Source organism: Cylas formicarius, unplaced genomic scaffold, assembly GCF_029955315.1.
Source record: "Cylas formicarius isolate icCylForm1 unplaced genomic scaffold, icCylForm1.1 PGA_scaffold_2__14_contigs__length_35257938, whole genome shotgun sequence".
Lineage (NCBI taxonomy): Eukaryota > Metazoa > Arthropoda > Insecta > Coleoptera > Brentidae > Cylas > Cylas formicarius.
In genome coordinates, this window is record NW_026844319.1 from 9,561,844 (window position 1) to 9,576,914 (window position 15,071).

Here is a 15,071-nt window from a genome sequence, read left to right on the forward strand (position 1 = left end):
ATTAGTGCTCTGAAGATAGCTCCCTGCTAAAACGAAACGTCGGACACAATTTTAAATAATTGCATCGTCTTCAGCTCACCTCAAAACCCCCGAAACCACCTTGAAATTCCAATTATTACGACTTAGTGTTCTAAAGATGGCATCCTGCTAAAACGAAACGTCGGACACAATTTTAAATCATTGCATCGTCTTCAGCGTACCTCAAAACCCCCGGAACCACCTTCAAATTCCAATTATTACTAATTAGTGCTCTGAAGATGGCTTCCTGCTGAAACGAAACGTCGGACACAATTTTAAATCATTGCATCGCTTTCAGCGCACCTCAAAACCCAAGGAACCACCTTCAAATTCCAATTATTACGAATTAGTGCTCTGAAGATGGCTTCCTGCTAAAACGAAACGTCGGACACAATTTTAAATCATTGCATCGTCTTCACCGTACCTCAAAACACCCAGAGAACCATATTCAAATTTCAATTATTACAAATTAGTGCTCTGAAGATGGCTTCTTATTAAAATGAAACGTCGGACACAATTTTAAATCATTTCATCGTCTTCAGCGCACCTCAAAACCCCTATAACCGCCTTCGATATCGTTATCATTGATGACGTCGTGATTCCAAGGAATATTTATAATGAAAGGAGCCTCCCACGACATGCATGGAGCAATAGGATTAAAGATTAGGAAAATTACAGGTATAATCGTCGGACCAATCAGAATAAAGCATTCAAATAGATCTCATAGCCTGCTCCTAAATTAGAAATATTATTTTCACAATATTTACATTTCTAGTTTTTTTTTTAAATATGGAGGTTAATAAAGTCTATTCGCAGATACTATAAAATCCCTCCACACCCCCCATTTTTAGTAAATATTTTCGATTTATTGTTTCAATGTTTGTCATAATTTTCTTTAAAAATTTAGATTTTTAATTTTTTAAAATACTTACGTTGCTCCGAGAAATTTGAAATTTTTATCAAAGATGGAGGTCAATGAGGTCTATTCACAGATACCATAAAACTCCCCCCACCCCCCACCATTTAAATAATATTAATTATTATTTAAAAATTTGCAGTCTTATGCATAAACCGCTCTCCACGGCAAACGGTGTAACCTGTGGGAATCTTTTTTGTATCGTTGGATAGAGGAAGGACCAAGGTACTTAACGTGTAAATTTCAATTTTTCAAAATAATAAGTAAATAAGATATAAAACGTTAAAAATTGATCATTAATTTTTAAGTCAATTTTTCCATTTAAAATAAGATTTTAAGGTTATTTCTCGGCCCGTATTGATCCGAGTAAGTTGAAATTTTTATGGAAGATACACATCAATAAATTCTATCCGCAAATACTATAATGTCCCCCCAACCCTTCATTTTCAGTTAATATTTGCAATTTATTATTTTCGTAATTATCATGTTTTTCTTTAAAAATTTGAAATTTTTAATTTTTTTAAATATTTACGTTTCCCCGAGAAGATTTAAATTTTTGCCGAAATTAGAGGTCAATGAGGTCTATTCACCAATGCCATAAAATCTGCCTCCAGCACCTTCCATCAGTAGTTAATATTCTTAATTTATAATTTTCATGGGTATCATGATGCTCCTAAAAAATTTTGGTTTTCATTTTTTAAAAATACAAAAAAAGTCTTCTCCAGCTCTCACCATTTAATTATAAATAATAATTAATACTAATTTGTAAAAAATTGCAGTCCCCGACATAAACCGTTCTCGACCAAAAACCATACAACTTGTGTAAGATCTTTTAGTATCACTAAATAGAGAAAAGAACAAAGTTTATAATGTATAGGTTTTTAAATTCCTAGAATCATAAATAACGGAAGTATTAAACATTTTTTGAAAAAAAACCGTTGTTTTTGTTAATATTTCGTCCCCCGGAAGGACTAAGAAACTTATAATTAAACAAATGATTTTTTTTTTGAATACCCCCCCGATCCCCTATCTTCGTGCCAAATTTGAGCCGGATCGGTTAATATCGACCTCGATCCAAATTTTCATGAGTGATTTTGTCCAAAAATTTACATTTTTATTTTTTTAAAATACCTATGTCGCTCCGAGAAGATTGAAATTTTAACAAAAGATGGAGGTCGGTGAAATCTATCCGTAGATACCATAAAGTCCCCCCCAGCCCCCTCCATTTAATTGTAATTAAGCATTTTTTAAAAATTTGCAGCCTCCCACAAAAACCGCTCCCGACGGCAAACGATACTACTTGGATAAAACTTTTTGATATCGTCAGATAGAGGAATGACCAAGGTATATAACGTATAAATTTCAAATTCTCAAAATTGTAAATAAGCGAGATATTAAACTTTGAAAATCGACCATCGATTTTCGAACCTGAAATGCGATTTCGAGGTGATTTCTCAAAATTGGATAAAATTCTGTATGGGGGGGTTTTCGGGGACGAGAAATTCGAATTTGTAATTATTTTTTGAAAATATCGATAAATTATCGATGATTTATCGATATCAAATCATCAGCTTAAACTATCAATTTTTGATCCAAAAAGTTACATATTCATGTCAATATCTTTCAAATACTAGCCAAAATTGGCGTCTTTAAGCATTACAGTACAGAAAATTTTTATAAACCATTAAATATCGGTGTAAAACCCACTAACTGAGTCAAATAGTTGCCGATTTCGATAAAATCTCTGCCAGAATCTGCTTTTTCGCCTCTTAATGCACCCAAATCTACCTTAGAAAAGCAGATATGTACTTAAAAACCCTCTTTTTGGGACAAATAATTGGTTTTCGCTCTCGATTTCGAGCAGATTATAGTTACAAACTGCATTTTTATAACTTTCCGAAATGAAATCTACATTAAAATTGCAGATAAATACTTAAAAACCACTTACTTGGATTTATAGTAAAAATAAGTAAAATAAGTTATAAAGATACTAAACAATATTTATTTATTTATTTATGTATTTATGTTAAAATCTAAAATAAAACTACAAATTATTTTTATTACCTACTCAAATTACTTAAAATTATTCACATAATATATCAGTGTCGTTATCGCTATCATCGCCTGTTCAAATTGTTATTTGTTCTATATTATTTGCTAAATGGAAAGACGGTTGTTCTAGTTTTTCAAAATGTACAACGGCAAACGGTAGGTACAACATGGATAAGACTTTTTGGTAGTCTGTATTATGCTGGGCCTAGAGCACTTGCCCAGGAATCCAAACAGAAGAGCAGACGAGACGCATGGTAATGCAAGGTCACTCACTTGTATTCACTTTGAGTTTAAGAATAAAAGTTGTAAATGAACCCACTTAATAATTAAATAATAAATATTAAATAATTGAACAAGTAATAACGAGTATATCATTCTTGTAGTGTGGCATTATGGCAGAAGCCTGTGCAGGTGCCGTTACCAATAAACTATTAAAAGCACATTGTTTTAGTAGTCTGTGGCGTGAGTCATACTTTGGCTGGCCACGCCTATGAAGACATAGTAAGGGAACACTACAAATGGTTGACTGTTTAGATGATTTTTAATGGTTAAATTTAGATGGCCGTATTTGTCCAGCGCAACAAAGCGTGTGACTAGTAATATTAATGAATAAAGTAGTGACTGAAGAAACTTATCAATTTGTCTCATACAACACTACATTTTTTTAAAAAATACCGCGATCAAATTCTAGCTTTTCTGGCATATTAGTCACATAAATCACGAGTTCTTGTCCAAATGTTCATTTGTCCAAATCGTTCGGGGCAGCGCGGGAGGACGACATTAAAATGTTTTCAAGATACATCTGATAATATTTACAGTGTTTAAAAGATTCAATTGCATTTTAATTAATCAAAGAGCCAAAAAAATCATTGCGGTCATAGTAAATTGCATTTAGGTACCTTGTACTCGGAAAATTGCATACGGCGATTACCACGAATCATGAAAGGTTAATAAAAAACGTGTGGCCAATTGTTCCCACAGCTAAAATTATTGATGATTTTTAAATTTATTCAATAAGCAATGTGATTTATCAATATCTTTATCCAATACTTCAGCTGCGACTATTTTGAGGATATGGTCACCAATTGAAAAACTTTGGATTATGCAAGAAATTAACCAGCTACCTAGCATACTCAAGAAGCCAAAAGTTAAAGTTACCTAAGTAGTTATCAAGATAAAAAGTATGAAAAAATTGAAAATGCATTAAAATTTTAGTAAACAGCGCCCATGACCTAAAGGTCAAATTGTAAAATAAAAAACCCTTAGGTGCCAATAAAATAGTTACACACCTTCATTGAAATATGTTTAATAGAAGTTGTAAGTTTTTTTTTTAGCTTAAACAATAGCGTTAATTGTTGTTTTTTATATCATGTCCAATAAAGTCTACTTTATTTTGTTTGTAAGTACACTGAGAGTGTAAACCACCTATATAGATAATTAACAAAAGAATAATAATTTTTGCCGCATATTATAAATTAATTTGCTATCTGAACCGTATGTGAACTTGTATCTTAACTCTCTATTTGGATAAATGTTTGGTCCGCTTTCGGGTGTTTGTCGCCGGTGCCTCGGGTGATTTGGACAAATGCACATTATAGCATTTGTGGTTTTCCCGAGTTGGATAAATGCACATTATAGCATTTGTGGTTTTCCCATACGATTTGAACAAATGAATATTTGGACAAATACGGCCATCTCTATTTAATGTACTGAGTTGGACACAGCGCTTTCTAGAAGCTAACAGCGTGTTTGGAGAATCGATAATCCTGCACGTTAACGTTTGTAGTAGGGGGGGTCATAGACAACACAATTGTTAGTTGGTTTAATCATAGTTCATCGTAGCATTTCTTCCTCTATGGTTGCATTGTTGCCAAATATTCCATTATCACTTCTAAGGTCGTGTTGCTTGTACATTCCGCTCACAAATTATGAATATTATTTTTGGTCTTTAACATTTTCAAAAAAATTATAATGGCGTATGGACTGGTACCTGTAATTAATGTTGTTTATCTCGAATTTAATCGAATTTTAATGTTCCAGCAATGATGATGGAGAATTCGTCCCTTGAAGGTCTATGTTAGTTTTAAATTATTTTTAAAATAAAATTTTGTTCACATCGGTGCTTATGAGGATTTTAATTTATAATTATTTTTTTAGGACACACGTATAGGTGCTGGTGATGACCCCTTCTAACAACTCAGTGGCGGGCGAGGAGGCGTCTACTTAAGAATTGTAAACTGTGTGTCTGCATAAAGAGGTCCGACTTAAACGCCGAGTCGATCTGGAAATGTCGAGTGTGCATGGCCAATAGGCACCTCCTGTGAAGACAGATTATAGCATTCATACTACTGTGGATTGGGCTTCCTTTTGCGGCTACATTTTTCAAAGTAATATTGACCAAAACCTATAAATAATCTGAATAATGGTGGCACATCAAAAGTGGTGGAAATAAATGAATCATAATATTTCCATCGCAATTATCATTGACGCCAGTAGACACAAGGCCATTGGGTTTTTGTGGGATATTTGTGGACATTATTCTGTAGTTAATTGTAATAGTTTTTGTATTCACTATAAGAAATTGATTTTCACTCATGTGCCACAATATCATTTCTGCTGATAGTCTGCTATACTTTTAATACCACTGTCGTAAGTGATGTGTTCATGATAATTTTAAAGCCCCAACAACTGATGTATCTAAAATAACCACATTATTTTGTTATATAATATTGCTATTGCTGTTACATTGTTACAATAATTAAATAAAACCCTACCACTACTAAACTCGCCGTTTTATATCCTCTAAATTTTTGCTGCTTGCTAACATCTTTGAAAATTTTATTTCATTTTTGCCCCAGTATATTCAGTTCATGCCTTAAACTCAACAGTAAAATAGAAAAACTGGGGGATGTGAATTTTATTACTGCATATATATAAACTAGCCACAGATTGGTAATATTGTGCATCTACCAAATTCGTTAACTACAGGATTGCCAAATTGTGACTTAATATGCTTAATGTTTTTTTTTAAATGTATATTCAACCTGACGGGATTAATGTGGGTAATGATCAGTAAGCAACGCCACTGTTACAGATCGTTAAAGTAATACCAGGCTTGGTTATATATTTTTTTCAATTTATTTTTCCATAAAAGTGATTTACTCAAACACTTGATTGTAACAGGAGAAAACGCATTACAATTATGTCGAAACTTTGCAAATAAACATTATTATATACAGTTTTTGAACTAGAGTGTCAACTTAACAAAAATAAAATTTTTAAAAACATCAAAGTATAAGTACAACAAAAAAATGGCACTATAATGAACAGGTGATGTGTCCACAATATATAGCAAATACATCGAATCAATTTCTCTGACAATGAGTTGTTTAGATCGTCTATTGTCCCTTTTCGTTTTTATAGCTGTTGCCAAATATCCCCACAAACAAAAGTCATCCTGACCCTTTTACTGTTGACGCATGCAAAGACTATTTACAATCGATTTTATGACGAACATATTTTCTTGGAACATCAACAGACAGGCGACACAATGAGGAAAACAACAAAATCACAAAAACCTAGACGCTATTCCATATTGCACAGAAACCTATTTTACACAAGAATAATTAATTGTATAAACACACAGTATATAAATTTCATTACAGTTAATATTTTATCGAAATGACACTAATTCTGAAGGTTTAGGGAACCGCAAAAGCCAGTCTTTATCACGAGAGTCTGGCCGACATGCTTTTGCGTTTCAAGCTAAATTGCGTTTATATTTTACTCTGCCATTGCCATAAATAATCAGATTTAACCTCTATAAATACAAGTGTAAAAAAACAATAAACATTCAATAAGTGTATAAAGGACTTTGTATGCATTACTTTAATAGGTGCCTTGCTCTAGTTTTAGTTGACTAGTTTTATTACCGAGTAACACACAAAAACTCCTTGCTTGATTCTTTTTATCATTATCATTGATAAAAAATTACGAAAAAATGCACTGATATACAATATTATGTTAATAAGCTCTATAGTATTTCACAGAATTCCATTTCTTTTTGTAATTACATCCTTAACTACATATTTGAGTGATCATAAAGTCAATTTAATAATTTTAATAACTATAAACTAGAGAGCGATTAGTGAGGAAGGAAGTTGTGTTCTATTTCCAACAATTTAAGTATGTTATTGAAGGTGTAACAAGTGTTGGGCAAACCTTTTCGGTTTCAGCTACAACTGATTGTTCGTTCCCAGAAAATCAATCGCGATAAATATGATTTTACTCCAATTAACTTTAGGCCGAAAACAATTTTTCCTAAAGCCAATTCACACACTATACGGCTCCCGTATATCGCTGGGATAGGAATCTCACATGCTACATTTAGCCGATAATTTTATTTTAAATTCGATAATGTTTGTTAAAGTCGACCTTAGCAATGTCAAGCTTTTCGTTAAATATCGTTGAACATTATATTACTAAAATAAATAAAGATAAAATGTTCGGAACTCTACAGGCAGATTTATTTATTTCACTGATTAAAATGTTTCATGAAGAAAACTGTAAAAGGACAATCGTTATTCTCTAAGTTTTTAAAATCAAGAGAAATAAGTTTGGCATTCTGTAGTACATTTTTTTAATATCACAAACTTAAATTGATCGAGGTGCCTTTTTTGTAACATTTGGAATGCCATGCCATCAACGACATGTATTGTAGTTAGCCTTTAGTATAGCCAGTTGCATTATTATTGTGGTTACAATATTCACTATAATTTGTTGTTTTTTGTAACTTAAGGAGAATACGATGCCCAGTGCAGATATTTTAAATTGTGCAGGTGTGCAGAAAATTGAAAAAATCCTAGACCCCTATACACCGAATCGGACATTTACAGCTACTCTATAAGAGTAAATAATTGCGATTGGGTGAACAGAGTCGAGGCACATATGAAGATTTTTCATATCCAAAAACAAGTACAAAGCTTACTTATCACCCTAAAAACCTTAATAAATATAAGGCAGTACTGCATAATGTGTTTAACGTAGTTATACTCTAACCAAGTAACATAAGGATATATCGCTTCCAAGAGGAAAAAAAGCGGTGGTAATGTACAAATTGTTAAATGTTGTAGCTAACGCTAAACTAACTAAACTGGTTGGACATGTTGCAATAAATCAGTTTCACTCTCTTTTGGCCAATTGTTTTATAAGGTTCTTATATAATTTGACGTGGTCTGAAAATATTAACGTAACCATTGGCCACTCGCTTATCGTAGAAACTTCCGATGTCTATCAGTTTAATGAATCCAAATAATTCTTTTATATTTTAATAATATATTTTTAAAAATTTAGATTTGTTACATTCATCGCTTCCTTGCTTCTTCTTTGGGAGAGATTTTTTAAAAACACCTTTTACAAAAAAGTTAACTAATTTTATGTAATAAAAGTGGAATATCATTCTAAATTATAAGTACCATTTCATCAAAATGCCGGTATGAAATAACAACAAAAATTCTGTTGTGATAATATGTTGCGCTCAGTGAAGATTCAAACCCATAAAAGTTCTGAATTCACTAGACTGAAAAAATACAAATTATATTGCGTCCCGTTGATTTTCATTTTTAATATTTCGCTTTTTTGTTGATATCAATAAGTTTTGTTTATTAGTAACCTAAGTTTTTGTCAAATTTTCTTTTAATCTGGATAATTTTCAAAAAATTTCATAAACAATTTTTGCACCCTTAATACAAAAATAATACATAATAATACAAAAATAAGTAATAACCAGTCCGTTTGCACCGCAAGCCTTCCGTTAGAGATTTTCCTCAATATGTATAAGTATTTTTTGAATAATCCTACCACTGATTTTTTTGTTCTTTCTGTTTTTTTTTTTTTAATTAATGATTGAATGATTAGAAGGTTCCCAAAAAATTTATTTATTTTATTGAATTTTTATGACAATTATCCCATGTAAGATGTTTGTACTGGAAATGAATTTTATTAATACACTAGATGCCCTGCAATTAACGCTACTAGCCATAATATTTTTAAGTTTAAACACAGACAAAACAAAAAAAAGACCATTTTCAAAATGACAAATCAATGACATAAGGAACGTAAAAATCATTTTGTGTAATTTAATAACATTTTAATAAAAACCTCGATATTTGATTTTAAAGAAATCTTCGTTTTTTTTTGGTGTTTGTTTTCGTATTTTTTAGGATACTCGTAATCATTAAAAATATTTTTTTAATCATTAAAAATAGAAGTTACGACCTATGAGTTCAATGGTGGCAATAAATAAGCTACCAGACATGAAATAAAATACATTGAACCGAAAATATAGTTTGAATCCCAGAAAGTACATGTCAACTATTGGAAATGAATAAAAATAGAGTATAATTTTTGTACAACTTCTGGACATCCAGTAGCTGATATCTTTTGGATATCCTTTAAATATATATAATGATAATAATCAAGCAAACCATACCAAAAACTTATTTCAAGTATTCTAAGAACCTATTTTTGTTGGATTTTTAAAACAAAGTCAGACAGATATAGTCACGATCTATTACGTTATAGCTGATTTGAATTGATCGCTCTATATTTTAATTATAATTATACAGTACAGGTTCAGGTAATTCGTGATGGTACAGTCTAGAGTTAGTAAGCAGCGTTACTAACCAAAAACTAAAATTCATATACTTTGGTTAAACCTTGACAGCCCAACCAAACAATTCTCGTCCTGTCATCTTGTTCGCTTATTGTGTTATTATTAACGGCTTGTAGTTAGTACAAGTACAGTGCAGTTTAAACATTTTAATATTTATCTTTTCAATATTTCTTAAAAGACGCTTTATAGATTTTAAAAGAATGTATTGTATGTTGTAATGTATTGGATGTACGTTCCAAGAAAAATCCATACTTCCGTTTCATTCATTATTAAAGTCTGCCTGGATTCCAAAATGACATGCGACTCCGCCCCACTGGATAGCCCATTTGCCCAGAAAGGGCAATTCGTTGGATTTCCAATAGCTTCAAGCATACTATTTGGGATACTGTCACACCAAAGTGCCTATTTGAAATCGTCATATCGAAAATTGACAGGATCGCTTGGTTTTTGAAAGTAAATATCCACAGGGTGAAAGGTTGAATTGATCGCATAATAATAAGCGACCCCTTTTTGGTAAATCACACAATGGGGAAAGTTCTCACAATGAACACCTCCAGGAAGTTAAATGTAAACTCAAAATTAAAAGGTTTGTCTTTGTGGATATATTGATTAAAAAATCTCACTTTCTTCCAAATTTTGGTGCAATTGGATAAATTTATATAAAACAAACTCTAACCAATCGAGTTAAGTAACTGTTTAAGGCACCATCAACCCAATGAAAAATAATCTATGTAGGTGTTCATTATATTAGAAATCATTTTTTTTAAAGGGTAGTACACCATCATCAGAACTGGCCACAACTAAAACATGTCAACGTAATTATTTATATCACCAACCTTAGCTATAACAGAGAGACTAGTACAGTTAAAGAAAGTCTTTTGCCCCATTTAAAGCAACTCTGTGCTTTAACGCAACTCTTTGCTTTAAATGGCATTTACAAAGAACCTCCAGCTAATTCGACAAGTGTGTAAGGTTACACAGACATCATCATCCATAAATAGTACGTGTGTAAGATAACGTAAAAGCAAAAATACAAAATCGAAAATTATGAATGTCACACATCACGAAGAGACTTTTTCACAGTAAACGAAGTTTTTTTTCCAGTAGGTTTCTCTAGACGCGGTCCGGTCGAAGACCACAGATCTACGGCTCTAGGCAGTTCTATTTGTGTGAACTAAATCCGAACGCGGCGCCTCCGTTACCGCCGCTGCGGTGGAAGTGGACGTTTTGCCACTTGTTGTCTCGCTTATGCCACACCCTGCTCTCCTCCGACTGATGGGTGTGTGCCTGGCCGTGCCTTAATTGCAAAAATTAGAATTACTGCCCTCCTTAAAATTTTGATCATATAAAAAGGTTAAAATTTCTTTTTTTTTTAATTTCCACTATTAAGTTAATAGAAAAATCAGTATGATATTATAGTAGGTACCCATAAGTATACTCCATTGTTACCATAATCATAAATAACGATTTCAAAACTGACAAATAAAATTTCTGTGTTAGTTTACAACATCCAGTAATAAACTAGATAAATATGTTATGTTATGAACCTTGATTTATAGAAACTTTTCTCATACAATATTCTGAGGAATTCTGAATCCTATATCATCATTCCACTATCATTCATCATTATATGAAAAAAGTGACGTGAACTGAGCCTTAGAAGAAAAAACTATTTTTTTATCATCATTATCAAACCAGTCTACCATTCTAGTCTATCCATTCGCTACACTGCAACAAGCAACAAAAAACATTTTTATGGAAACTATTTTCATAAAAATTTACTAGTCGCGTTCGTGGTAGATTTGTATGGAGTATTTTTAAAGAAAAAAGTGTCAGGTTACTGCCTTTTCCGAACATAAAAAATATTTTTGAAATTTGAAAGATAATATGCCATAAAATTTGGTGCATTTTTTGAAACACCCTGTATATTTGGGGTTGATTTTTTTATAGAAGGCGATTGCTTATTTACCGATATGTGAAACATCACTATTCTTATTTCTTGACAGTTTATGCCAGCTAGTTTAGTTATTCGTTGTTTTAATCAAAAAGATATAAGTGTATAAGTGTATAAACAACGCTTCTCTAAAAAATAAATAATGAAAGAAATAGTAACAGCTACTTCAAACGGCACAAATATATTAATATATTGTACATTTATGAGGACGACAATAAAAAAAAGAGAAAATGTAAATGTTATAATCCAAATGTAAATGTATAGTTTACAGCACAAAAAAAAGTAAAAACATAAGGCATAAATTATTTCTTTAGTATCTGTCACGAGTAGTAGTATTTTTGAATAAGGAATTCCTTCACATTTACTTTAAACTGAGAAAGCATGAGGTTCAAATTTAACGGCTTAACATTTTATTAAAACATTTAATAGCTATATAATTCGTCGGCTTTCCTTACTTACAAATAATCTTGAGAATAGTTGAATGATTGAACAGGTTTGTGTTATTTTGTTTTACATGTCCCAATACGAGTCCGAAGTATAAAAAAAATTCGCTTGAGACCGTTTCCATCAAATTTCTTATTACAAAACAATTTAGAAGTTGCGAAACTAATGTGATTTTTCCAAGTTAGTTTTTGATCCAGTATTATTTCTAAGAAACTAGTACATTCTACATTTGCAATAGACCTCCCTCTCCTGGACACAACCGGACGAGTTTCTTGGATATTCTTGTTTTCACATGATGGCATTTAATGCCAGCCAGCCCATCGTCATCACAGCATTCTCTTATTCTCTTCTATCGCAGTCCGCCCCTACTTTAGCGTTAAAATCACCAATGATTATTCTTCGGGTGAGCACTGGGTTTCGAAGGGCTGTCTAGTTTATTTACCGATGTATGTGCAATATTTCCTTTCAGCAGAAGTTAAAAAGAATAAATCTCCCTCGTTGCTTTTAATAAATTCTGTTATTACCACAATGCAATTCGTACAAAATAGGACATTTCAAAATGGGACCTATACTCTTCGAGCACTTAACCTTTAAGTAAGAAAGCAGATGTTTTGAAATTGAAAATGCAGGACCGGCTTCGACGAAATGTGAATTGATGTTGATGCGTAGAAAGCAGCGCCCTCAATCTTAGTTATGCCTCTCATTTAGACTTCGTAGTACTTCGCGGATTTATTTATAGAACTGCTTAACTACTTCATTTGATTTATCAGCGGCAGAGGTGTAAACCTGAAGAATGTTAATGTTTATGGACCATTTTGTTAACGTATTTTGTTAGTGATTAATGAAAGGGCTATACATAATGGGGCTACACTTGCATGATCGGGAGTTAGACCACCTGGATTAACTGATACCTATTATATCTGCTCGGAGAATTTTTGATTTTCCTGACATAATAAAGTGGGTTTGTGAGCATAAGATTGTTAGGTAGTTGAAGTTAGAATTACTTTCCTCAATTCTAGTTCTTTTAGTTATACCGCCGATATCCGGTCGGCATAAGAAATTGAGAAGAGAATGTAAATTATTATTAGGAATAAGGTAGATATCACATGGATCCCCCGTCGGTATTGGAGGAGAAGCTAAGGCCCATGTGGGTAGCTGCCCTGTAGTAAACCTATCCTTCACAATTTGTTGCTTAGTAATATATTGGATTATTTCTTAGGGGTTGAATTTATATTAGTATGTACCTTGATTTGTATCAAAAATCAATAGGAAAGTGTTTGTTGTGTTAGCAGACAAAGTAATAATCATGCTTAATTATATTTGCTGCATTTGGACGCATTACAGGAACGCTGGCCAAATTGTGTTAACACTACGAATGGAACAAATTATTTGTTGAGGTTTGAATTTAGCTGATTAGCGATGGTCTTGCAAAAAATTAATCACGGATCTTTTACAGCGAGAAGCATTTTATACGACATTTTTGGAGAAAATTTTCGGAACACCAGGCTGGCTGCAACCGTTATAACGACTATTTTTGCCATTTGATATCATTTCAATAACACCCTGTATAAGATTCACTGGACAATGTATTTTTTGCGATGTGTGACAAACCTAACTAACATGACTAACCCAAATTAACCAAAACTAACCAAAACTCCGTCAGTGGTTACTGGGTAAGTATACTCACTTGTCCATATACTGAGTTAACCTCACGTAAGCGATACAGGCAGCGTCTTCTCCCAACAAATGTACGTGCGGATTTAGTATTGTTGTATTCACCGCTTTGCAATTTTTGCCCAAGACTAAAACAAAAGTAATTAAGTCTTCGCGGTAAATTTACGAACAAGTCTTACCGTTGTCGAAGTAGAATTTGTGAAAGTCCATACCCTCGACTAGATTTCCCATCGCTTCCGGCTCGAAGGCTGTTAGATGAGGATCGCATATCTTCCTAAAAATGGTTTGATAAAACTTCACAGGTAACACTCTTTAGAGATGGCATTTGTATCACGTGTAGACTAATTGCAGTTCTAATACTAGGTTTACACTGACAATAAATTAATCAACGATGAAATTTTTGTCGAAATATAAACTGAGAAATAGTCATGTCTAACTGTTTTGATGTTTTAGAATTCCATTTATTCACAATAATTTTCAGTTAATTGAAATGTTAAAGCCTTACTCGTTTGTAAAGAAAAATATGATTATACAGGAATAAGAAACAGAAAAGAAAACATATGGGTCAGTCCTCAGGTAGAAATTAACAATAAAGCGGGGTGAAATTTTCTTAGTTTTGGTTAGTTAAAAAACCACTCTGATCACTTTAAATCGTTTTTGAGGATGGAAATAGAAAGTTTTGATAAAATATTGAGTCGTGTAAGCCCCAGATAAAAAAAATGAATGCAGTGGAAATTTGTCACATGTACAAATGATTTTATTCGAAGATTTACTTGGGTATATTATTAACAGTTTCATATTCCACCCATGTCTTTTTGTAGTATAAATAGAATATGGTATATTTATTATTTATAATTAACAATAACCTTAAATTAACTTCCACTTTTCACTTGTCGCTTCATTGGTGAATACTCTGGCCGAATATTATTCACCCATAGATATTATGCATCAAATTGATTGATTGACCACTCGACATTTTCGGTGACCAAGAGGAATTAAAATAGTAGATGTGACATGTATACCCCTCTAACTTTTCACCTTATATACAATAGTATCCAAAAAAAGTATCAGATAAAACATATTTTTTTTCTTATGGAAAGCCCTGTTTATTGTACCTTAATGTCAGAGCTCTTTAAACAAGGGTTTTAAAAATATTATGGTTATTTTTTACATTATCAAGTTTTAATATTACTAGGATCGTTTCGTCGTCTGAATTTAGCAATTCTGAGAGAAAAAAGTGTTTAATTATGGTGTTTCCCAAAAAAACTTAAAATTTTCAATCTATATTTTAAAAATAATAAAAATGCAGTTGCGGAAAGACGCGAATATATGGAAATCCA

General features: G+C 32.2%; 1 protein-coding gene across 5 annotated transcripts in view; it reads right to left on the bottom strand.

Annotated features, from left to right (window-relative positions):
* Positions 1 to 9,194: 9,194 nt before the first annotated feature.
* The window catches only part of LOC132698592 (calcium/calmodulin-dependent protein kinase type II alpha chain), a 302,130-nt gene continuing 296,253 nt past the window's right edge, over positions 9,195 to 15,071 (bottom strand). For all 5 annotated transcript variants that reach the window (XM_060664775.1, XM_060664774.1, XM_060664777.1 and 2 more), the window contains 3 exons: positions 13,911 to 14,005; positions 13,745 to 13,859; positions 9,195 to 10,956 (listed from right to left, as the gene is read on the bottom strand). In XM_060664775.1, the coding sequence (XP_060520758.1) occupies positions 10,821 to 10,956; positions 13,745 to 13,859; positions 13,911 to 14,005 (346 nt within the window). In that variant the 3' untranslated portion in view covers positions 9,195 to 10,820. The remainder of the gene's footprint in view (positions 10,957 to 13,744; positions 13,860 to 13,910; positions 14,006 to 15,071) is intronic.